The 19146-nt window shown below is 47.1% G+C and overlaps 2 protein-coding genes across 7 annotated transcripts in view; both read left to right on the forward strand.

Annotated features, from left to right (window-relative positions):
- The window catches only part of LOC310675531 (uncharacterized protein), a 122620-nt gene that overhangs the window by 27651 nt on the left and 75823 nt on the right, over positions 1-19146 (forward strand). The window lies entirely within an intron of this gene.
- LOC310675534 (uncharacterized protein) overlaps positions 9719-19146 on the forward strand; it is a 35813-nt gene continuing 26385 nt past the window's right edge. For 2 of the 6 annotated variants that reach the window (XM_083436337.1, XM_083436336.1), the window contains exons 1-4: positions 9719-9986; positions 13479-13971; positions 14168-14249; positions 14535-14617. In XM_083436337.1, coding sequence (XP_083292463.1) covers positions 13570-13971; positions 14168-14249; positions 14535-14617 — 567 coding nt within the window. In that variant the 5' untranslated portion in view covers positions 9719-9986; positions 13479-13569. Of the gene's footprint in view, positions 10015-13478; positions 13972-14167; positions 14250-14534; positions 14618-16362; positions 16668-19146 lie in introns of those variants that run through there. The other 4 variants (XM_083436339.1, XM_083436338.1, XM_083436340.1 and 1 more) reach the window with 4 other exon arrangements.

The following is a 19146-nucleotide window of genomic DNA, read 5'->3' on the forward strand; positions in this document are numbered from 1 at the left end:
TTATGTTTAGGGAAGCTTTGAATATTTGATGGACTATTGTATTTTAATATTTTGTTGGAATCTCAGCTGTACCTGCTGGAGGTGATTCAAAACCATCCTGGTGAGTGATGGGTGATGTGGGGCACCCCCATGGGGAAGTGGGGGAGGGAGGGGTTTTGGGGAAGGGGTTGTCCGTCTGCCGGAGAGGAGGACCCTACTGGCCTAGGTTCACGTATCCTGTTTGAAAGGGGAATCATCTGAGGGACTTCCTGTGAACATCTGGATCAGGAATGCTGTTCCTGGAATGGACAAACACAAGACGTTCATCCATAAAGACCAAATGTCGGCTAGTTTCTGTTCCACATATGTTCATAAAGTCCAAATTGGGGACTACTACAGTTCCACAATGATGACAAGGTGTTACGGCCTGGGATTCAGACGTGGATGCTGAACCTGAGGGATCCCAGCCTGCACAGGATTCCCCGCCTCCAGAACCAGCTGAGCCAGGGCTGGGGCATGAGCCTGAAGGGTCCTCACCTGTGCTGGATCCTCAGGTGCGGGCACCAGCTGAGTCTGCTCTGCCTCCTGAGGTGATGGAGGACCCATTGCCTGCAGGTGCTCCACTCTCAGCCCCGTCAGCGAAAGCTGAGGTTGCCTCTGGGTCCGGTAACCCTCCAGCCACTCCTGAGCTACAGAGGCTCAGGGTTAGAGAGGCGAGTCACCAGAGGATCGGGGCCGCTCGATGCCTCAGGGCAGAAAAAAGCCGGCCAGCCCCAGTCCCAAGTTGCAGGAGCAACATTGTTGGTTGCTAGTTCCCGCCTGAGCTCCTGACCCGTCCTGGCTCCCTGCTTGCAAGCCTGTTCCTGACTTCACCCAACTCTCCTCCCCTGCACCCAGCTCCAGCTACTACGTACTGCCTCCACGTTGCACCTTTGACCACAGACTGGACTTGGACCTAGCCTCTCGGGTAACCCACAGGACCAGCACAGTTTGCTCCCGCCACACCCGCACTCCCCCTTCGTTGGGGTGCGTTTGGGAGGAACCAGAAGCCATGGCTGACCAGGCGGCTGCGTTGGTGGCATTGGCTCAGGAAAACCAGGTCTTGACCAACACCGTTCAGCAGCTAAGCAATGCAGTTACAGTGCTTTCCCCTTTCAAACAGGATACGTGAACCTAGGCCAGTAGGGTCCTCCTCTCCGGCAGACGGACAACCCCTCCCCCAAAGCCGCTCCCTCCACCACTTCCCCATGGGGGTCCCCCACACCACCCATCACTCACCAGGATGGCTTTGGCCGTCTCCTGCTTAATAATAATAATAATAATAATAATAAATTTTATTTATACCCCGCCCTCCCCAGCCAAAGCTGGGCTCAGGGCGGCTAACAACAGTCAAAACAATCCAACATTCTAAAAACTTTTCACCATAAAATCAATCAAAAACAAATTGATGGCAACCAGCAAGCAAGACCCTGTGCAGATTGCCAGAGGAGGGGGTCAGGCTGCGCCCTGACCAAAGGCCTGGTGGAACAGCTCTGTCTTACAGGCCCTGCGGAAAGATGTCAAGTCCCGCAGGGCCCTAGTCTCTTGTGACAGAGTGTTCCACCAGATTGGTGCCACAGCCGAGAAAGCTTTGGCTCTAGTTGAGGCCAGCCTAACCTCTCTGAGGCCTGGGACCTTCAGGATGTTTTTATTTGCAGACCGTAGGTTTCTCTGTGGGGCATACCAGGAGAGGCGGTCCCGTAGGTACGAGGGTCCTAGGCTGCTTGGAGCACTTCAGGGTTCAGAGCCACCTGAGCTGAACTGCCTGGCAGTTCTGAATCACCTCCGGCAGGTACAGCTGGTCTTCCTCCAGCAGCTGAAAGGCAAAAGTCAGTCTGTCAGGGCTTCCGGTTGAGCGCCATCGATCATGGCGGCCCCCTGCTGAGCACCGGAGGGGGAAGCTCCGAAAAAAACAGGGTTCCACCGCTACGGCGACGCGGGGGACCCTTGAAAACGTGGACGGAGGAGGTCTACGTCCGTGGGACTCGGCGGGCACCAACAGCGCTCTCCCAAAACGTCTCCGGGGCTCAGTAAGCGCTCCGGAGCGTAGCGGGGGTTGAAGCGGTGCTGAGAGTCAATCGCTTCTTTTTCGGAGTGACGTCGCGCAGCTGTGATCGGAGCAGCGCTCAACTTTCTCCTGTGCAATTTGGATTAAAAAGAAGGATCCGTGAGTAGGAAAAATACAAATACTTTAAAGGATCTGATGAAATTAAGCAAGAATTGAGATGCAATTGGATTTAAATTGGACTTAAATTAACTACGTAATACGATACCGAAGCGGAGAGGTCTAAACAGGAAGTCAGCCTTCCGCCTGTAAATATTGGAAAGCAAAGACGTGAGGACTAAAACCCTACAAAAATAAAGTTCGAAAGGGTTGAAATCTGAAGTCTTTGGAGAGAAACCCCCCCCCCTCGGGAAGCAGGGAAAGAGGGTGGGAGTTTAAAAAGCTTTTTTTTATTGCCTGCATTGAAAGAAGTTTAGTAGAAAGTTCACTGCCTGGACTCCTGGTCCTGACCTGCTAAATCTGAAAATTAAGTTATATGGACTGTGGAAGTGCTTAAAGGGTTCCTTTTTTACAAGGACTGGAGAAATGGATGTGGAGTTGTGAGTTGTGGACATTGAGAGGGAACATTATTGATACAAGTTTGCCGTGAAAGGAGAGTGGGAGACATATTATCCCTTCAGCTGCAACATCTGCTAGGTCCCCCTGGTGGCCACTGGAATTGTTACAGAGCTACAAAATAACTGAGAAAAATTTCCACTGTTTACTTTGGAGTTGATAATAAGTTACAGCTGCAGAGTAACCTTGAAACAGTTGGCTTATGGCAGAGGAAAGAGGGAAGGCACAGCAGTTTCAAGACAAAACAACAAGATCTGGCAAATCTTTTCACACGGGAAGGAGGGGATCCTTCCCAGAACCTACAGGAAGTGCCTCTGTTACACCTAAAGTTAAAGTAATGTCGGGGACAGAAGACCTTATTACGGCAGGATTTGCAAGGGTACAGGGATCCTTAGATAAACTGACAGAAGAACTGGCAGACACTAAAAGACAAGTTACGGAATTAAAAAGCCAGGTCGTAGAGACAAATAAAGGAGTAACAGAGGCCTTCCAAAAGATAGAACAAAATTCTGCAAATATAAAGCAAAATACAGCTTCAATTAAGGAACTATTGGAAGCATCGGCCGAGACAAGAAGAATTGCTGAGGAGGCAAGGGAAGCTGCAGTTGCTACAGAGGAGAAATTACCACCGATGAATAAGCAACTAGAGGAATATAGAGCAAGATTTTCTATGCTGGACCTGAAAGAGAGACAAACAAATCTGAGAATTAGAAACGTACCAGAAATTGAGGAAGGAAGCCTGCGGGACCTTCTTACACAAGAATTTGAGAAATTTTGGAACTTGGAACCCGAGAAAGAGGAATTTAAGATCTTGAGTGCCTTTCGATTGGGAAGAACAAGTAAAAAGATCAAAATCAGAGACTGCTTGGTTACGTTTCGAACCAAAGAAGAAAGAGATAAGGTTCTTGGACTACATTTTCAAAAGCCTTTGGTAATTAATCAATCTAAAGTTGAAATCTTTAAAGATATTCCAAAATTTCTTTTGGACCTTAGGTCAAACTACAAGGACTTGGTTACTCAACTAAGAAAAAACAATATCATCTTCAGGTGGGAATTTCCGGAAGGAATTTCTTTTAGTATCAAGGGAAGAAAGATAAAGATAAAATCAGTGGAGGACAAGAACATATTTTTAGAAACCTACAAGGAGGACCTACAGAAGGGAACTTTAAAAGTAACAGACCCATCGGAATCATCAGAGGAAGGGAGTGAAGGCGTGACAGGAGCAAAACCAAAGAGGACACGAAAGAAAAAGACACCACCGGACTCGACAGACAAGGATAAGACGTTGGGAGCAACTGGAGGAACATAATAGAATAAATTCATCATGTCTCTGCAAATTTTAAGCTGGAACTGCAATGGTCTTAACTCAATTAGAAGGAGGAAATCGATCTTTCATATCTTAAAAAAGGAACAATTGGACTTAATTTGCTTACAAGAGACACATGTGACAAGGCTCCATAGGAAAATTTTAATTAATAAAAGACTGGGCCAAGAATTTATCTCATCTGATAAAGTTAAAAAAAGAGGGGTTGTAATATATGCTAAAGAGAGCCTCTCACCAAAGTTTATGTTCAAAGATGAACAAGGGAGATATTTGGCAATTGAAATCCAATATCATGGACAAAAATATTTGATAGTAGGTGTGTATGCACCTAATGATGGAAAATCTGAGTTTTTCAAGAAGTTGCATGAGACATTGATGGACTATTTGGAGTACGACGTGATGTTGATGGGTGACATGAATGGAGTAGTTTCGACAAATATGGATAAGGCACAACGACAGGTAGTCACCAAAGATGGGAGACTACCAAAAACCTTTTTTGAATTGACTGACAATCTGGATTTGGTGGACATTTGAAGAACTAAAAACCCCTTAGGAAAAGAGGGTACTTTCTTTTCTGAAGCCAAAATGACCTGGACAAGAATCGACCAGATATGGATTACGAGAGGACTGGTACCGAAGACAAAAAAAGCAGTAATCTGCCCAAAGACTTGTTCCGACCATAATGCTGTTAAGATGGTAATGAACCTAATACCAACTGGTTCCTTTAGATGGAGGATGAATGACACTCTGTTTAGAGACGAGGAAATAACTAAGAAGGCCCAGAAAACCCTGAAGGACTATTTTGAGATAAATTTGAACACTACGGTGGAGAAAAGAACTGTATGGGACGCAAGTAAAGCTGTTATGAGAGGGTTTCTGATTCAACAGAATACATTTAAGAAGAGATTACAAAAGGAAAAAAGAGAAAAGATCCTAGAGAAAATCAATGAGGGAGAAAAGAGACTAAGAGCAAAACCAAAATCACAGGAAATTTTAAGAGAAATTAAGTTATATCAAGTTGAATACATGCAAATGATAAATCAAGAAATTGAATGGAAAATAAAGCAAATGAGACAACGGACTTTTGAATCAGCAAACAAATGTGGAAAGTTACTGGCATGGCAAATAAAGAAGAGACAAAAACAGAACACGATAACAAATTTGGAAGTGGAAGGAAGAAATATACAGAACCCAGTGGAAATAAGGACTGCCTTTCAAAAATATTTTAAACAGCTTTACTTTCAGCAACCCCAGAATGAAGCAGATATAGAGGAATTTTTGAAAGAGAACGGGCTATCGAAAATATCTCAAGAAAGTAGATTGAAACTGAGCGATAGGATAACAGATCAAGAAATTCAGAGTGCCATTCAGAATATGCAACTAGGCAAGTCTCCAGGACCGGACGGACTGACTGCCAAATACTATAAAGTATTGAAGGACTGGTTAATTCAGCCGTTGAAAGATGTTTGTAATGAAATACTTCAGGGGAAAAAAGCACCAGAAACGTGGAAAGAAGCTTTTGTCACGCTTATACCGAAGATAGAGACTGAAAAACATCAACTTAAAAACTACCGCCCAATATCGTTATTGAATGTGGATTACAAAATATTTGCAGATATTTTGGCTAGAAGATTTAAGAAAGTATTAATAGAGGAGATTCATAAAGATCAAGCAGGCTTTCTCCCAGGAAGACATTTATCTGACAATGTGAGGAATATAATAGACATATTGGAATTTTTGGAGGAAAAAATAAATACAAAAGCAGTTTTGATATTTGTGGATGCGGAGAAGGCCTTCGACAATATTTCTTGGAGTTTTTTGAAGAAGAATCTCCAAGGTATGGGGGTAGGCCAAGAATTTGAAAATGGTATAAGTGCAATCTATTCTGAACAAAAAGCTAAACTAATTGTAAATAATGTAATAACTGAGGAGTTCAGAATAGAGAAAGGCACACGACAAGGTTGCCCAATTTCCCCTTTGCTTTTTATATCAGTCCTGGAGGTGTTGCTGAATATGATTAGAAAGGACCAATTGGTTAGAGGGATACAGGTCGGATCTAAACAATATAAATTAAGAGCATTTGCAGATGATTTAGTTTTGACACTGCAGGAACCAGAATCCAGTGTAAAAAGAGTCTTAGAATTGATTCAAGAGTTTGGTCGATTGGCAGGGTTTAAACTAAACAAAGTCAAAACTAAGGTTTTGACAAAGAATTTAACAGAAACTGAGAAAGAAAAGTTTCAGAATGAGACAGGATTGACAATAGTGAAAAAAGTGAAATACCTGGGAATTACTATGTCTGCTAAAAATGGGAACTTATATAAAGATAACTACGATAAATGTTGGTCGGAGATAAAGAAAGATCTAGAAATATGGTCTAATTTGAAACTCTCGCTAATGGGTCGCATTGCTGTGATAAAGATGAATGTATTGCCAAGAATGTTGTTTTTATTTCAGACGTTGCAGATTATAGACAAAATTGACTGTTTCAGGAAGTGGCAAAAGGACATATCTAGATTTGTCTGGCAGGGCAAAAAGCCAAGGATAAAATTTAAAATATTAACTGATGTTAAGGAAAGAGGGGGCTTTGCCCTGCCAGACTTGAAACTTTACTATGAAGCAGCAGCTTTTTGCTGGCTAAAAGAATGGCTACTTCTGGAAAACACCGACATATTGGACTTAGAAGGATTTAATAATGCTTTTGGTTGGCATGCATATCTATGGTATGACAAGGTTAAAGTGCACAAAATGTTTAAAATCCACATTGTCAGAAATGCACTGTTTAAAGTTTGGATGAGGTATAAAGATTTGCTTGAAAATAAGACTCCAAGGTGGTTGTCCCCAATGGAAGCAAAAGCACTAAAAAAACTCAATATGGAGGCCAATTGGCCAAAATATTGGGAGATTTTAGAGCAAGATGGTGATAAAGTGAAATTACAGAGTTATGATAAATTAAAAAGCAAGGTTCGAGATTGGCTCCATTATCATCAAATAATGGAGGCTTTCAAAATGGATAGAAAAATTGGCTTCCAGGTGGAAAAATCAAAATTGGAAACAGAACTGTTAGAACCTAAAACTAAGATTCTGTCAAGAATGTATAACTTGCTGTTGAAATGGAATACACAAGATGAGGAAGTGAAATCAGTGATGGTTAAGTGGGCCCAAGATTTGGGTCATAACATAATGTCTGCTGACTGGGAAAGGTTATGGACCACTGGTATGAAATTTACAGCATCTAATGCCTTAAGAGAGAATATTATGAAAATGATATACAGGTGGTACATGACACCAGTCAAGCTTGCAAAAATCTATCACTTACCTGACAATAAATGTTGGAAATGTCAAGAGGCTGAAGGTACATTCTTTCACCTTTGGTGGACGTGCCCAAGGATAAAGACATTCTGGGAGATGATTTATAATGAACTGAAAAAAGTTTTTAAATACACATTCTTGAAGAAACCAGAGGCCTTTCTCCTGGGTATGGTTAGCCAACAGGTGCACAAGAAGGATAGGACATTTTTTATGTATGCTACAGCAGCAGCAAGGATACTTATCGCACAGTATTGGAAGACCCAACAGCTACCCACACTGGAAGAATGGCAGATGAAAGTCATCGACTACATGGAATTGGCAGAAATGACCGGCAGAATCAGAGACCAGGGTGAAGAGACGGTGAAGGAAGACTGGAGAAAATTTAAGGACTATTTACAGAAACATTATAAGATAATGAACGTTTGATGACATCGGATTGAGGGTGGATGGGTATTTGGGAAAAAGTGAATAGAGAAAGATTTAATATTTTGTCAGGCTTAAGGAAATGCAACCATTTACTAGACTTTAAGAGTATTAGAAAATTAAAATATGATAGAGGAAAAGAATTTGCAGACAGAATATTTGATTTGGAATACAGAGAAGGAAGGTCTGGGGAAGTCGGAGAAAGAAGTCAATGTAAAGAATATAAGGAGACAAAAATTGTTTTTAATATGTTTATTCTCTTTGTTGTATTTTGCTGTTTTGTGTTTGTGTGTTGTAGTATCTATCTTTCTGTTTTGTCTGTTTTTTCTTTTTCTTTTCCCTTTAGGTGCTGCTGTGAGGTGGTTTGTTTATTGTTGTTTTAAGTTTTTGTCATAAAACTCAATAAAATATTATTTTTTTTAAAAAAAAAAAGTCAGTCTGTCAGTTCTTCACGAAGGGAGGGCTTCTCCACATCCGAGAGGGCAGAATGGGGGGCAAGGAGGGCAGGTCTGAGTCCCTGCTCTGGTTCTCTCCAATACTCACCTCTGGGGGAGGGATGTGCAACTGCAGCACATCTGCAAAGAGAAGGACGTGGGGACAGGTGAGTCCGTCCCTGAGCACCTGGCAAGGCTATTCCAAGAGTTTTCTCCTGGATTCCAAGTCCTACTGCAGGGGAGGAGGGACATCCCAGGCCTTGGGGCCCAATCCTGGCCTCCTTCAACCAGAATGTGGCTCCCCAGGCCAGGGGTAGGCAAGCTAAGGCCTGGGGGCCGGATGTGGCCCAATTGGCTTCTCAATCCAGCCCACGGACGATTCGGAAATCAGTGTGTTTTTACACGAATAGAATGTGTCCTTTTATCTAAAATGTGTCTCACGGTTATTTGTGGGGCATAGGAATTCATTCATTCCCCCCCCCCCATATAGTCTGGCCCCCTACGTGGTCTGAGGGACAGTGGACCAGCCCACAGCTGAAAAAGGTTGCTGACCAATGCCCCAATCTCCGGGTCCACTCCACCCTTTTAAAATTTAAATATCAAAACAGATCCCATCTCTCAGAGCATGTAAACCACATGAGTGGAAAGACCCCTGTGCCACTCACAGAAATAGGACTATACTTCTTTCTACCATCCCTGAGCGAAACCCCCTGGCCTTTCATTGGTACAGCTGCCACCACGCCGGTAGCATTTACCTCCGCGCAATGCAGGGACTGACTGAGCGGGTGGCGAGATGCTTTCAGCCTCGGGCACTTGGCGGGTACTGAAAGGGCAGTGCAGGCCAGATTCACGACCCTGGAGGGCTGGATTTGGCCCAGGGAACATAGTTTGAGGACCCCTGGCCTACACTGACTTGGACATACTGCATGCCAAGCAGATGCTCCAGGGCTCCCCATATTTCACTAGTCTGTCAACGTTATGCTATTAGCAACCGTGGAGATTCCACCTCCCTCTTTCGTAAGGAGAAAACTCACCTGATCAATTTAATAAATAATAATAATAATAATAATAATAATAATAATACATTTATACTCTGCCATCTGGCTGGGTTTCCCCAGCCACTCTGGGCGGCTTCCAACAAAATATTTAAAATATTAAAATACAATAGTCCAACAAATATTAAAAGCTTTAAACTTTAGCTGAGATTCCTGCATTGCTGGGGGTTGTAATAATAATAATAATAATAATAATAATAATAATAATAATAATTTATTATTTATTATTTATACCCCACTCATATGTCTGGGTTTCCCCAGCCACTCTGGGTGGCTTTCAATCAAACACTAAAATATTAAACACTAAAAGCTTCCCTAAACAGGTCTGCCTGTTTAGGGAACTAGACCCGGCCCCCTCTTGCTTCGGGTTGGACTAGATGACCCTGGGATCCCCTCCTATCTCTCCACTCCTGAATTCTGGGAGGAGCTTCCTTGCCTCCTGCAAAGCCCTTTTCCCTGCAGGCTCTTCCTCTGGTTTCTGGCCAAGGGAGGGAGATGCTCAGAGTCCAGCCAAGAGCCTCACCCCCAAAAGGATATCTGGGCATGGGCGGAGCCAGGGGGGCAGCTGCCCTCCGAAATCCATAAGAAATAATAAGAATATGAGGATCTGCCAAGCGAGAGAGGGCTGAGCGGGAGGGACTCGGCTTGGCAAGGGTTAAAGGGAAGTGAGCTGCCTTCCTAGAGAGGCCAGGAAGCAAGGGGGGCAGGTCCTCCAGAGCCAAGGCCCCTCCCTCCCCAGTCCTTTCCTGCTTTGGTGTCTCCCCTGCAAGGGCTGCCTCGCTGTCCCCTCCTGGGATCTGGTGAGTCTCCTCTCTCTCCCCCCAGAGGGTGCAGTGGGGAGACGGGGGGGGGGGGCAGGGCTGCAGCAGGGGAGGGTGCCTGGGGGGCCTGATCTGCTCCTGCAGGGGGGGGGACCCCAAGTCAGGGAGGAGAGGGTCCTGCCAGGGAGGGGCCAGGTCTGCCACGCTCTCCTTCCTGCAGATCAGAGGATCCCAAACTCATTTGACCCTCCGCCCCCCCTTCTGAAAAAATCTCCCTTCTTTAAAGAAAGGAGTCCCTAGGACTTTAACTGTGTGACATCGCTCAGCCTCTTTGCACAACAGAGGAAACGTGCAAATGGTTTTCCAAAGCTGGACGAGGAGGTGGACTAGCCCCCCCCCCCAAAAAAAAGGTGGGAGAGAAAGGCCAGGAATAAAGAGAGGGATCCCAGCCCATGGTCCGGCCACTGCATTGGGGACCAGTTTCCCAGTGTCTCCCAGGGCAGCTCCCCACGGAGGCCACAGCAGCAGTCCCCTCGCACCCAGAGCATGGCATCCCAGGACCACATCCTCTCTGCCCCAAAGGGATTGTTGCTGGAAAACCACCTGGAAATAGGCGCTCCTACTCACCGAGCCTCCAGGGACCTTGGCATCAGTGGCTGTGTGTGTGTTAATAATAATAATAATAATAATAATAATATAAGAATAAAAAATTACCCTCCTAAATTTCAAGGGAGATGTCTTTGGCCGTGCCCACTTGGCCCTCAGGGGGTTGGCCAGATACATTCCTGGCCCTCAGAGCAAAGAAAAAGGGACCCCACCCCAGGAGTCTATTCTGAGAGCGGCAGAGAGTCCAAGTGCAAGAAAAGGAGACAGAAACAGCGGAGTGGGTGTAGGTGTGGGGGGCAACTCCTGAGGACCCCCACTAGAACCCTGCTCCTCCTGGCGACTCATTAGATGACCTTGTTGAGGACTGGAATAACTGGCTCTTGGCAGCCATTGATGAGATCGCGCCTAAGCACCCTCTGCGACCCCGTCGAAACCGGGCACCTTGGTTTACTGAGGAGCTCCGGAAAATGAAGCGGGATCTCAGACGGCTAGAGCGAGTATGACGACGGACTCGTGACGGAGCCTCAAGAACATCTTATAGGACGCTTATGAAAGCCTATGAGATGGCTATGAAAGCTGCTAAGAAATCTTACTTTGCAGCTTCCATTGCATCCGCTAGCTCTCGCCCGGCACACCTTTTTAGAATAATTAGGTCAATAACGTCCTTAGGAGGACAACCAAATTTAAGCACAAATTCGACCCACAGCTGTGAGGCATTCGCGAGCTTTTTTGCGGAGAAAGTCCTGTTGCTCCGCCGTGACCTCCCTGCCAATTTAGATACAGTGACTGAACTGGAGGCCCCTCGACTGACTTCAGGTCCAGTGTTGGACCATTTCGATCGGATACTCCCTACTGCCCTACTGATGTGGATAGATTCCTCCAAGTTAGTAGGCCCACCACCTGCCTCCTTGATCCGTGCCCGTCTTGGCTGATTAGGGAGTGTCCAGATGTTGCGCAGACCCCCCCAGTTGAAATTATCAATTTGTCCCTTGACATGGGGACATTCCCAGGGGAACTGAAGGAAGCAGTGGTGTGTCCACTCTTAAAGAAAACTTCATTAGATCCCTTAGACCTATCCAATTACCGCCCAGTTTCAAATCTTCCATATCTGGGTAAGGTAATTGAGAGAGCGGTTGCTGAACAGCTTGGTAGGTTTCTGGAGGAAACATCGGCATTAGATCCATTTCAGTCCGGTTTTCGTCCTGGTTTTGGGACGGAGACGGCTCTGGTTGCCCTAACAGATGATCTCCGTAGACAACTAGATTGAGGCGGGTCAGGACTGCTGATCCTTTTAGATTTGTCAGCAGCCTTTGACATGGTCGATCATGATCTTCTGGACCACCGCCTCGCAGACATGGGGATACAGGGCATAGCCCGTAACTGGTTGTGCTCTTTTATCTCTGGTCGGGGACAGAGGGTGGCACTAGGGAGGGAAATGTCGTTGCGCCACTCCTTGGTGTGTGGAGTGCCGCAGGGCGCAATTCTCTCCCCGATGCTTTTTAACATCTTTATGCGCCCCCTTGCCCAGATTATCCGGAGCTTTGGGCTGGGCTGTCACCAATATGCTGATGACACTCAGCTCTATCTGTTGATGGATAGCCACACCGACTCGGCCCCGAACACACTGACCAGATGTTTAGAAGCTGTGGCTGGATGGTTTCGTGGGAGTCGATTGAAACTAAATCCTTCGAAGACAGAGGTCCTATGGCTAGGTCGGGATGGCATGGGGATGAGGGACCAACTCCCTTCTCTTGCGGGGGCCCAATTAGTGCCATTGCCTTCCGTTAAGAGTTTGGGTGTAATCCTTGACGCCTCCCTTTCCATGGAGGCGCAAGTTACAGCAACAGCCAAGGCGACATTTTTCCACCTTCGCCGCATCAAGCAGTTGGTCCCTTACCTTTCCTGCCCCGACCTGGCCACAGTGATCCATGCGACGGTCATCTCCAGGCTTGACTACTGTAATTTCGCTCTACGCAGGGCTGCCCTTGAAGCTGTCCCAGAAACTCCAGGGGGTACAGAATGCTGCAGCGAGGCTCCTCACAGGGTCTCTGCCATGGGAGCATATTCACCCATTGCTTTTCAAGCTACACTGGCTCCCGGTGGAGTACAGGGTCAGATTTAAGGTGCTGCTTTTGACCTGTAAAGCCCTAAATGGCCTAGTACCCATGTACCTACGGGACCGCCTCTCCCGGTATGCCCCACAGAGAGCCTCAAGGTCCATAAATAGCAACACCCTAGTGGTCCCGGGCCCTAAGAAAGTTAGATTGGCTTCAACCAGAGCCAGGGCCTTTTCAACACTGGCCCCGGCCTGGTGGAACGCTCTGCCTCATGAGACCAGGGCCCTGCAGGATCTGATTTCTTTCCGCAGGGCCTGTAAGACAGAGTTGTTCCGCCTGGCCTTTGGCTTGGAGCAATTTTGATTCCCTCCCTCCCTCTCTTTCTTTTTTCTTTTCCTTCCTCCTGCGATGAGGCTACATTTTAATATTTTAATGTTCCATTATTTTAATGTTGTATTTTACTTTTGTTTTTAAGTTGTAATCATTGATCTTGTTTTTATTATTGCTTGTAAGCCGCTCTGAGCCCGGCCTTGGCTGGGGAGGGGGGGTATAAATAAAAATTATTATTATTATTATTATTATTATTACCAAGCATCAATTTTTCACAAGATAGAAACGACTCCTTTGTCAGTAGGTTCCAACGTCATGAATTGACTGGAAGGATGGAGAAACCAGGTTGATTAATCTCTCAGAAATCCCTTCAGTTGCCTCCACATTTTGCATTGATAGAAGGCTAGAGACTTTTCTTCTCTTTAAAAAAGATAGCTCATGATCTGGGATGTGGTGCAGTCATGCTTGCTCAGGGAACCATTCCCCCCCCCCCCCCGTCCTACAAATTCTGTAACAGAACAATGTATTTGCTTTCTAGGATTTGCTACAGCTTCTCATTTAGACGAGCAGAACTTGGCAGAAGACCAAAGGATTGCTTCCGATCTCTCAGAGGCTTCCTGAGAGCACAGATGGATGAGCAAGACTCAGCTGGCCCTGGAGCAGAAAGAGGCCATGCCAACCAAACTGGGAGCAGTGGGGGATTCTGGGAAAACTCGGTGCAGAAGATCCATGGTGAGGTGGACACCCTCTGCTCAGAGCTGCAGAGCCAGCAGTTGAGGCAGTTCTGCTGCCAGGAGGCCAAAGGACCCCGAGAGGTTTGCAGCCGACTCTACCACCTTGACCATCAGTGGCTGAAGCCAGAAAGGCACACGAAAGCTGAGATGCTGGACCTGGTGATCTTGGAGCAGTTCCTGGCTGTCCTTCCCCTAGAGATGGAGAGCTGGGTGAGGGACTGTGGAGCGGAGACCAGTTCCCAGGCCGTGGCCCTGGTTGAAGGTTTCCTCCTGAGTCAGGCAGAGGAGAGAGAGCAGGTGAGAGAGACTTTCCTCTGGATACTCCCAAGGGGCTCCAAACAGGACAGAGAACATCCCATAATGGTCTCCTGATGACCCATCCATTTTCTGGGAAAGCATCCATGGAATGAGATCTCACACCCTTCAAGTCTTTGTCATTCTCTTTCTAGTATTTCTCCCCATTCTTTGTTTTGAATCCTTGTTTCTTTCTCAGGGAAAGGATCTCTTTGCAGAAATGGACCTGGATTCCTGTGAGGCAGAGAGGCCTCCGTTGGACACCAGAGAGAGGCCACTGGGTAAGGAGGAAGGTGGTTTTTCTCCGTTTGGTCTCATTCTGTTGGTTTCCCTGCTCATCTGAGGGTTCTTTTCATCTTGTTTTGGGGGGAGACCATTGGGAAGAAGGGTCCAGAGGAGGGGAGATGTATTTATGCACAAACAAACATATAAAATGGGCACAAACGTCCAAATACTCTCAGCAGGTAAGTCCTTCTCAAAGGCCCATCTGTAGTTAGAGATGCCCTGTTTCACCTGTGAGAGAAGCAGGCACTCCTGGCGTCCTGCTTACCTTTTTTCTCTTGCAGGTGGCAGAAGGATGCCGGCAAGACCTCCTGATCCGCCTTTTCATGGGGGCAGAAGGGAAGCAGCGGCTGTGGAACCAGATCAGGTCAGGGGAAGCTGCCTTGTGGGGACAGAGGCCGAGGGATGGAGCAATGTCATGGACTGGTTGGGCACAGAGGAATGGTGGGAGGAAGCAGCCTGGGAACCAGGAAAGGAAGACGGCTCAGAGCCCAAGGATTGGAGGTGGAACAAGAATAAGCGGTCAGAGGGAGAAGAGGGAGAAGCCTGGGAAGAGGAGGTGTCAGAAGCTGAAGGGGAAACAGGGCTTAGTGAGCTGGGAGACTGTGGCAGAATGCAGTGCAGAATCAGAGGCAGAAGAGGAAGGAGGCAAGTGGGAGAGGAAGGTCAAGAGGCTGAGGTGAGTCAGGATAAGGAGGAGCCACCGGTGGCTCCCTCTCCTTTTGCCAGAAGCCACCCCCTGGGCTTGTCTCTCTGAGCCAGGAGAGCCCTTGCAATGCAGGAATCTCTGCTAGATCATCCAAGACAGATGGCCATCAAAAACAGGCTTATTTTATTTCAAGATTGATAACTGAATGCAAAAATTGTTTTCTAAGCAGTGGACAAATGAGAACAAATAGCGGCCTGGATGCACCGAACCAGCCCCATCGGCTGCAAAATGGGGCCTGCCTCCCATTCCTCCTAATCTGGTGAACTGGGTTCGCGTCTCCGCTCCTCCACATGCAGCTGCTGGGTGACCTTGGGCTAGTCACACTTCTTTGAAGTCTCTCAGCCCTACTTACCTCACAGAGTGTTTGTTGTGGGGGAGGAAGGGAAAGGAGAATGTTAGCCGCTTTGAGACTCCATCGGGTAGTGATAAAGCGGGATATCAAATCCAAACTACTCTACTCCCCCTCTCTATGCCCCCATGAACCCCTGGAATTTGGCTCTAGGGCATTGGGAGGGAACTCCCCAGAACAGCTCAGGAGAAGAGGAGAAAGTGGATCCTTCCATTGTGGAAACTGGAATGCTTGCCTAGGCAGAATGACTTGAATAACACAAGGTGGAGTACCACCTATTTGCACAAAAACGAATACCCATAATTTAAACTTAGAATAAAATAAGCATCCATAAATAAAATGTACAGCAAAGCAATCCTATTGAAACAACTCTTCTGCTTGAGTGTCTGAGGGCCCTGCTCCTGCCACTCACCACCTGGCCCAGGGCGGGGCCTGAAGCCTCATAAGGACGGTTGTTGCTGCTGCTGCTGGCCAGGAGGACTCTTTTTAAAATGTTTTTTAAAATTTTCTTTTTTCCCTTTTGATTACTTTTTTTCTGGGGGGTGGGATGGATGTTTGGTTGGGTTCGGGAATTTGTTTGATTTTGATGTGTTTGTAATTTTTGCAGTTTTCCTTATCCTGACCGAACACGGGTTAGAGTTCAATGTCGAGCCTACCAAGTGGGGGTAGCGACGGCAAAGAAGACTTTCTTCGCCGCCTCTATTGCATCTGCAGAAAACAGCAGCAGGAGACTTTTTCAGGTGGTTCACAATTTAGTGTAACCACCTGCTACATCGGAGCCCAGTATGGGCCACATGATCTCCTGCAATGATTTTGCAAAGTTTTTTGCAGATAAAGTCGCTCAGATTCGGGAAGAAGTAGACTCCACTGTGGGAGCAGGGCCGGGGTGGGAGAGTGCTAGAGACCTGTCTAGTCAAGTTGCGTGGGATCAGTTCCAATCTGTTACCTCCGAGGATGTGGACAGGCTGCTTGGACGAGGGAAACCAACCACCTGTCTCCTTGATTCTTGCCCATCCTGGCTTATAAAGCTAGCTGGGAAGGACTGGGCGATGGGCTTCATGGGGTGGTGAATGCTTCCCTCCGTGAGGGAGCCTTCCCAGACCCGCTGAAAGAGGCGGTTATCAAACCGCTTATTAAAAAACCATCTTTAGATGCGGCCAATATGGCTAACTATCGCCCAGTCTCAAATCTTCCATTCTTGGGCAAGGTGATTGAGCGAGTGGTTGCTGAACAACTCCAGGCACGCCTGGAAGAAGCGGACCATTTGGATCCCTTCCAGTCGGGATTTAGGCCTCATCATGGGACTGAAACTGCCTTGGTCGCACTGGTTCGATGATCTCCGGTGGGCTAGGGACAAAGGTGAGAGCTGTTTCCTAGTTCTGCTGGATCTCTCAGCAGCGTTTGATACCGTCAACCATAACATCCTTCTGGACCGTCTTGAGGGGCTGGGAGCTGGGGGCACTGTCATACAGTGGTTCCGCTCCTTCCTCCTGGGCCGTGTCCAAAAAGTGGGGGGGGGGGATGAGTGTTCAGACCCCTGGGCTCTCACTTGTGGGGTGCCTCAGGGTTCTGTCCTCTCCTCCATGCTTTTCAACATCTACATGCAGCCGCTGGGAGAGATCATCAGGGGGTTTGGGCTGGGTGTTCATCAGTATGCAGATGGTACCCAGCTCTACCTCTCTTTCAAATCGGAACCAGTGAAGGCGGTGAAATTTCTGTGTGAGTGTCTAGAGGCGGTTGGAGGATGGATGGCAGCTAACAGATTGAGGTTGAATCCTGACAAGACAGAAGTACTATTTTGGGGGGACAGGAGGCGTGGTGTGGGGGACTCCCTGGTCCTGAATGGGGTAACTGTGCCCCTGAAGGACCAGGTGTGCTGCCTGGGAGTCATTCTGGACTCGTAGCTGTCCATGGGGGCACAGGTCAATTGTGTGTCCAGGGCAGCTGTTTATCAGCTCCATCTGGTATGCACGCTGAGACACTCCCTGCCCGCAGACTGTCTCTCCAGAGTGGTGCATGCTCTGGTTATCTCTCGCTTGGACTACTGCAATGCGCTCTACATGGGCTACCTTTGAAGGTGACCCGGAAACTACAACTAATCAAAAATGCGGCAGCTAGACTGGTGACTGGGAGTGGCCACTGAGACCATATAACACCGGTCTTGAAAGATCTACACTGACTCCCAGAACGTTTCTGAGCACAATTCAAAGTGTTGGTGCTGACCTTGAAAGCCCTAAATGGCCTTGGTCCAGTATACGTGAAGGAGCATCTCCACCTCCATCGTTCTTCCCAGAGGGCCTTCTGGCGGTTCCCTCGCTGCGAGAAGCCAAGTTACAGGGAACCAGGCAGAAGGCCTTCTCAGTAGTGGCACCCGACCTGTGGAACGGCCTCCCACCAGATGTCAAAGAGAAAAATAACTACCAAACTTTTAGAAGACATCTAAAGGCAGCCCTGTTTCTCCAAAAGCTGCCAAGAGTTGTTTACGCCAAGAGCTGAAGCCTAGCTGTGCTGGAGGCTTCAAGGCCAGCCACCTGCAGCAAGTAGAGATAAGAGCTGTGGAGTTGTGTGGGAACGCCGAGACAAGTCCAGTCTCCATGGCAACTGAGAGAGTTGCATCTACGGAAGCTGTGAAGGTCGTGGGCAAGTCTTCCTGCCGGGGGGAGTCTGTTGCCGTGACAACCAGAGAGAACATCCGCAGAAGCCCCAAGGAGGGGGGTAGCGTGAAGACTCAAGAATGTCAACAACAAAACTTTCTCACTGTAATAATTGACTCAGGAGCTACGAATACACTAGTGCCATCTGCTGGACTGTTAAGGAATTGCAGGACAGTAAAAACTGAAAAGTTTGTGACGATCGCGGATGGAAGCAGAAAAAGACTGACAGAGATAGGGTTTTTCTTCTGTCCCTTTCTTAAGCATGAAGTCAAAGCTTTTGCGGTGTCTGGTTTAACTAATTGTTTGTTAAGTGTGAATGATTTACTTGTTGCTGGTTTTCTAATTTCTTTTGCAGGAACCAGATGTGAATTTTCCAAGGATGGGAAATACGTGTACACAATGCAGTCTAAAGACAATTTGTTTGCTGTAAATGTGCCTTTTTCCACAGGAGAGGAAGACACCGAAGATGCAAAGGGGCAATGTGTGAATGTAGCGCCCCACCATGGTTGTTCGCATATTTGGCACAGATGTTTCACCCATTTGAATTGGGGGCATCTTCAGAAAGCACCGGAGCTGACACAAGGGTGCAAATTTAGAGGTTGTGACAAATTTTTAGATTGCAATGCATGTAAACAGGCAAAAATTGTGACATGCTCCTATCCAAAGTCAGAGAGACAGACCACACAACCGTTTGAATTAATTCATGCAGATTTGTGTGGACCCATGTCTGTTGAGTCACTGGGAGGGTCAAGGTTCTCTCTGCTTTTGATTGATGATTTTTCGAGATCTGCTTGGACCTTTGCCCTTAAAACTAAAGGGGAGGCGGCTAAAATGATCCGGGTTTGGATCACCGCAGTTGAGGTAACCTTTTCCACCAAAGTTCGTGGGTTTCAAAGTGATAGAGGTTCTGAATTCACTGGTTCTGCTTTACAGGATTTCTTTAGGGAGAAGGGGATTAGCCACAGATTGACCACTCCTTACTCTCCACAACAGAATGGAGTCGCAGAGAGACGGAACAGGACGGTGCAGGAAGCTGTGTCTGCGATCCTGTGGGACGCAGGGCTACCCCAAAAGTATTGGATTGAAGCTTGGAGATATGTGGTCCATACGCAGAACAGAGTGTACAACTCTAGTGTAGGAAATACGCCGTATTTCTTACTGCATGGGAAAAAGCCTTAGCTGCA

This window comes from Podarcis tiliguerta (genome assembly GCF_965153285.1).
Source record: "Podarcis tiliguerta genome assembly, chromosome: 4".
In the NCBI taxonomy this organism is placed as follows: Eukaryota; Metazoa; Chordata; class Lepidosauria; order Squamata; family Lacertidae; genus Podarcis; species Podarcis tiliguerta.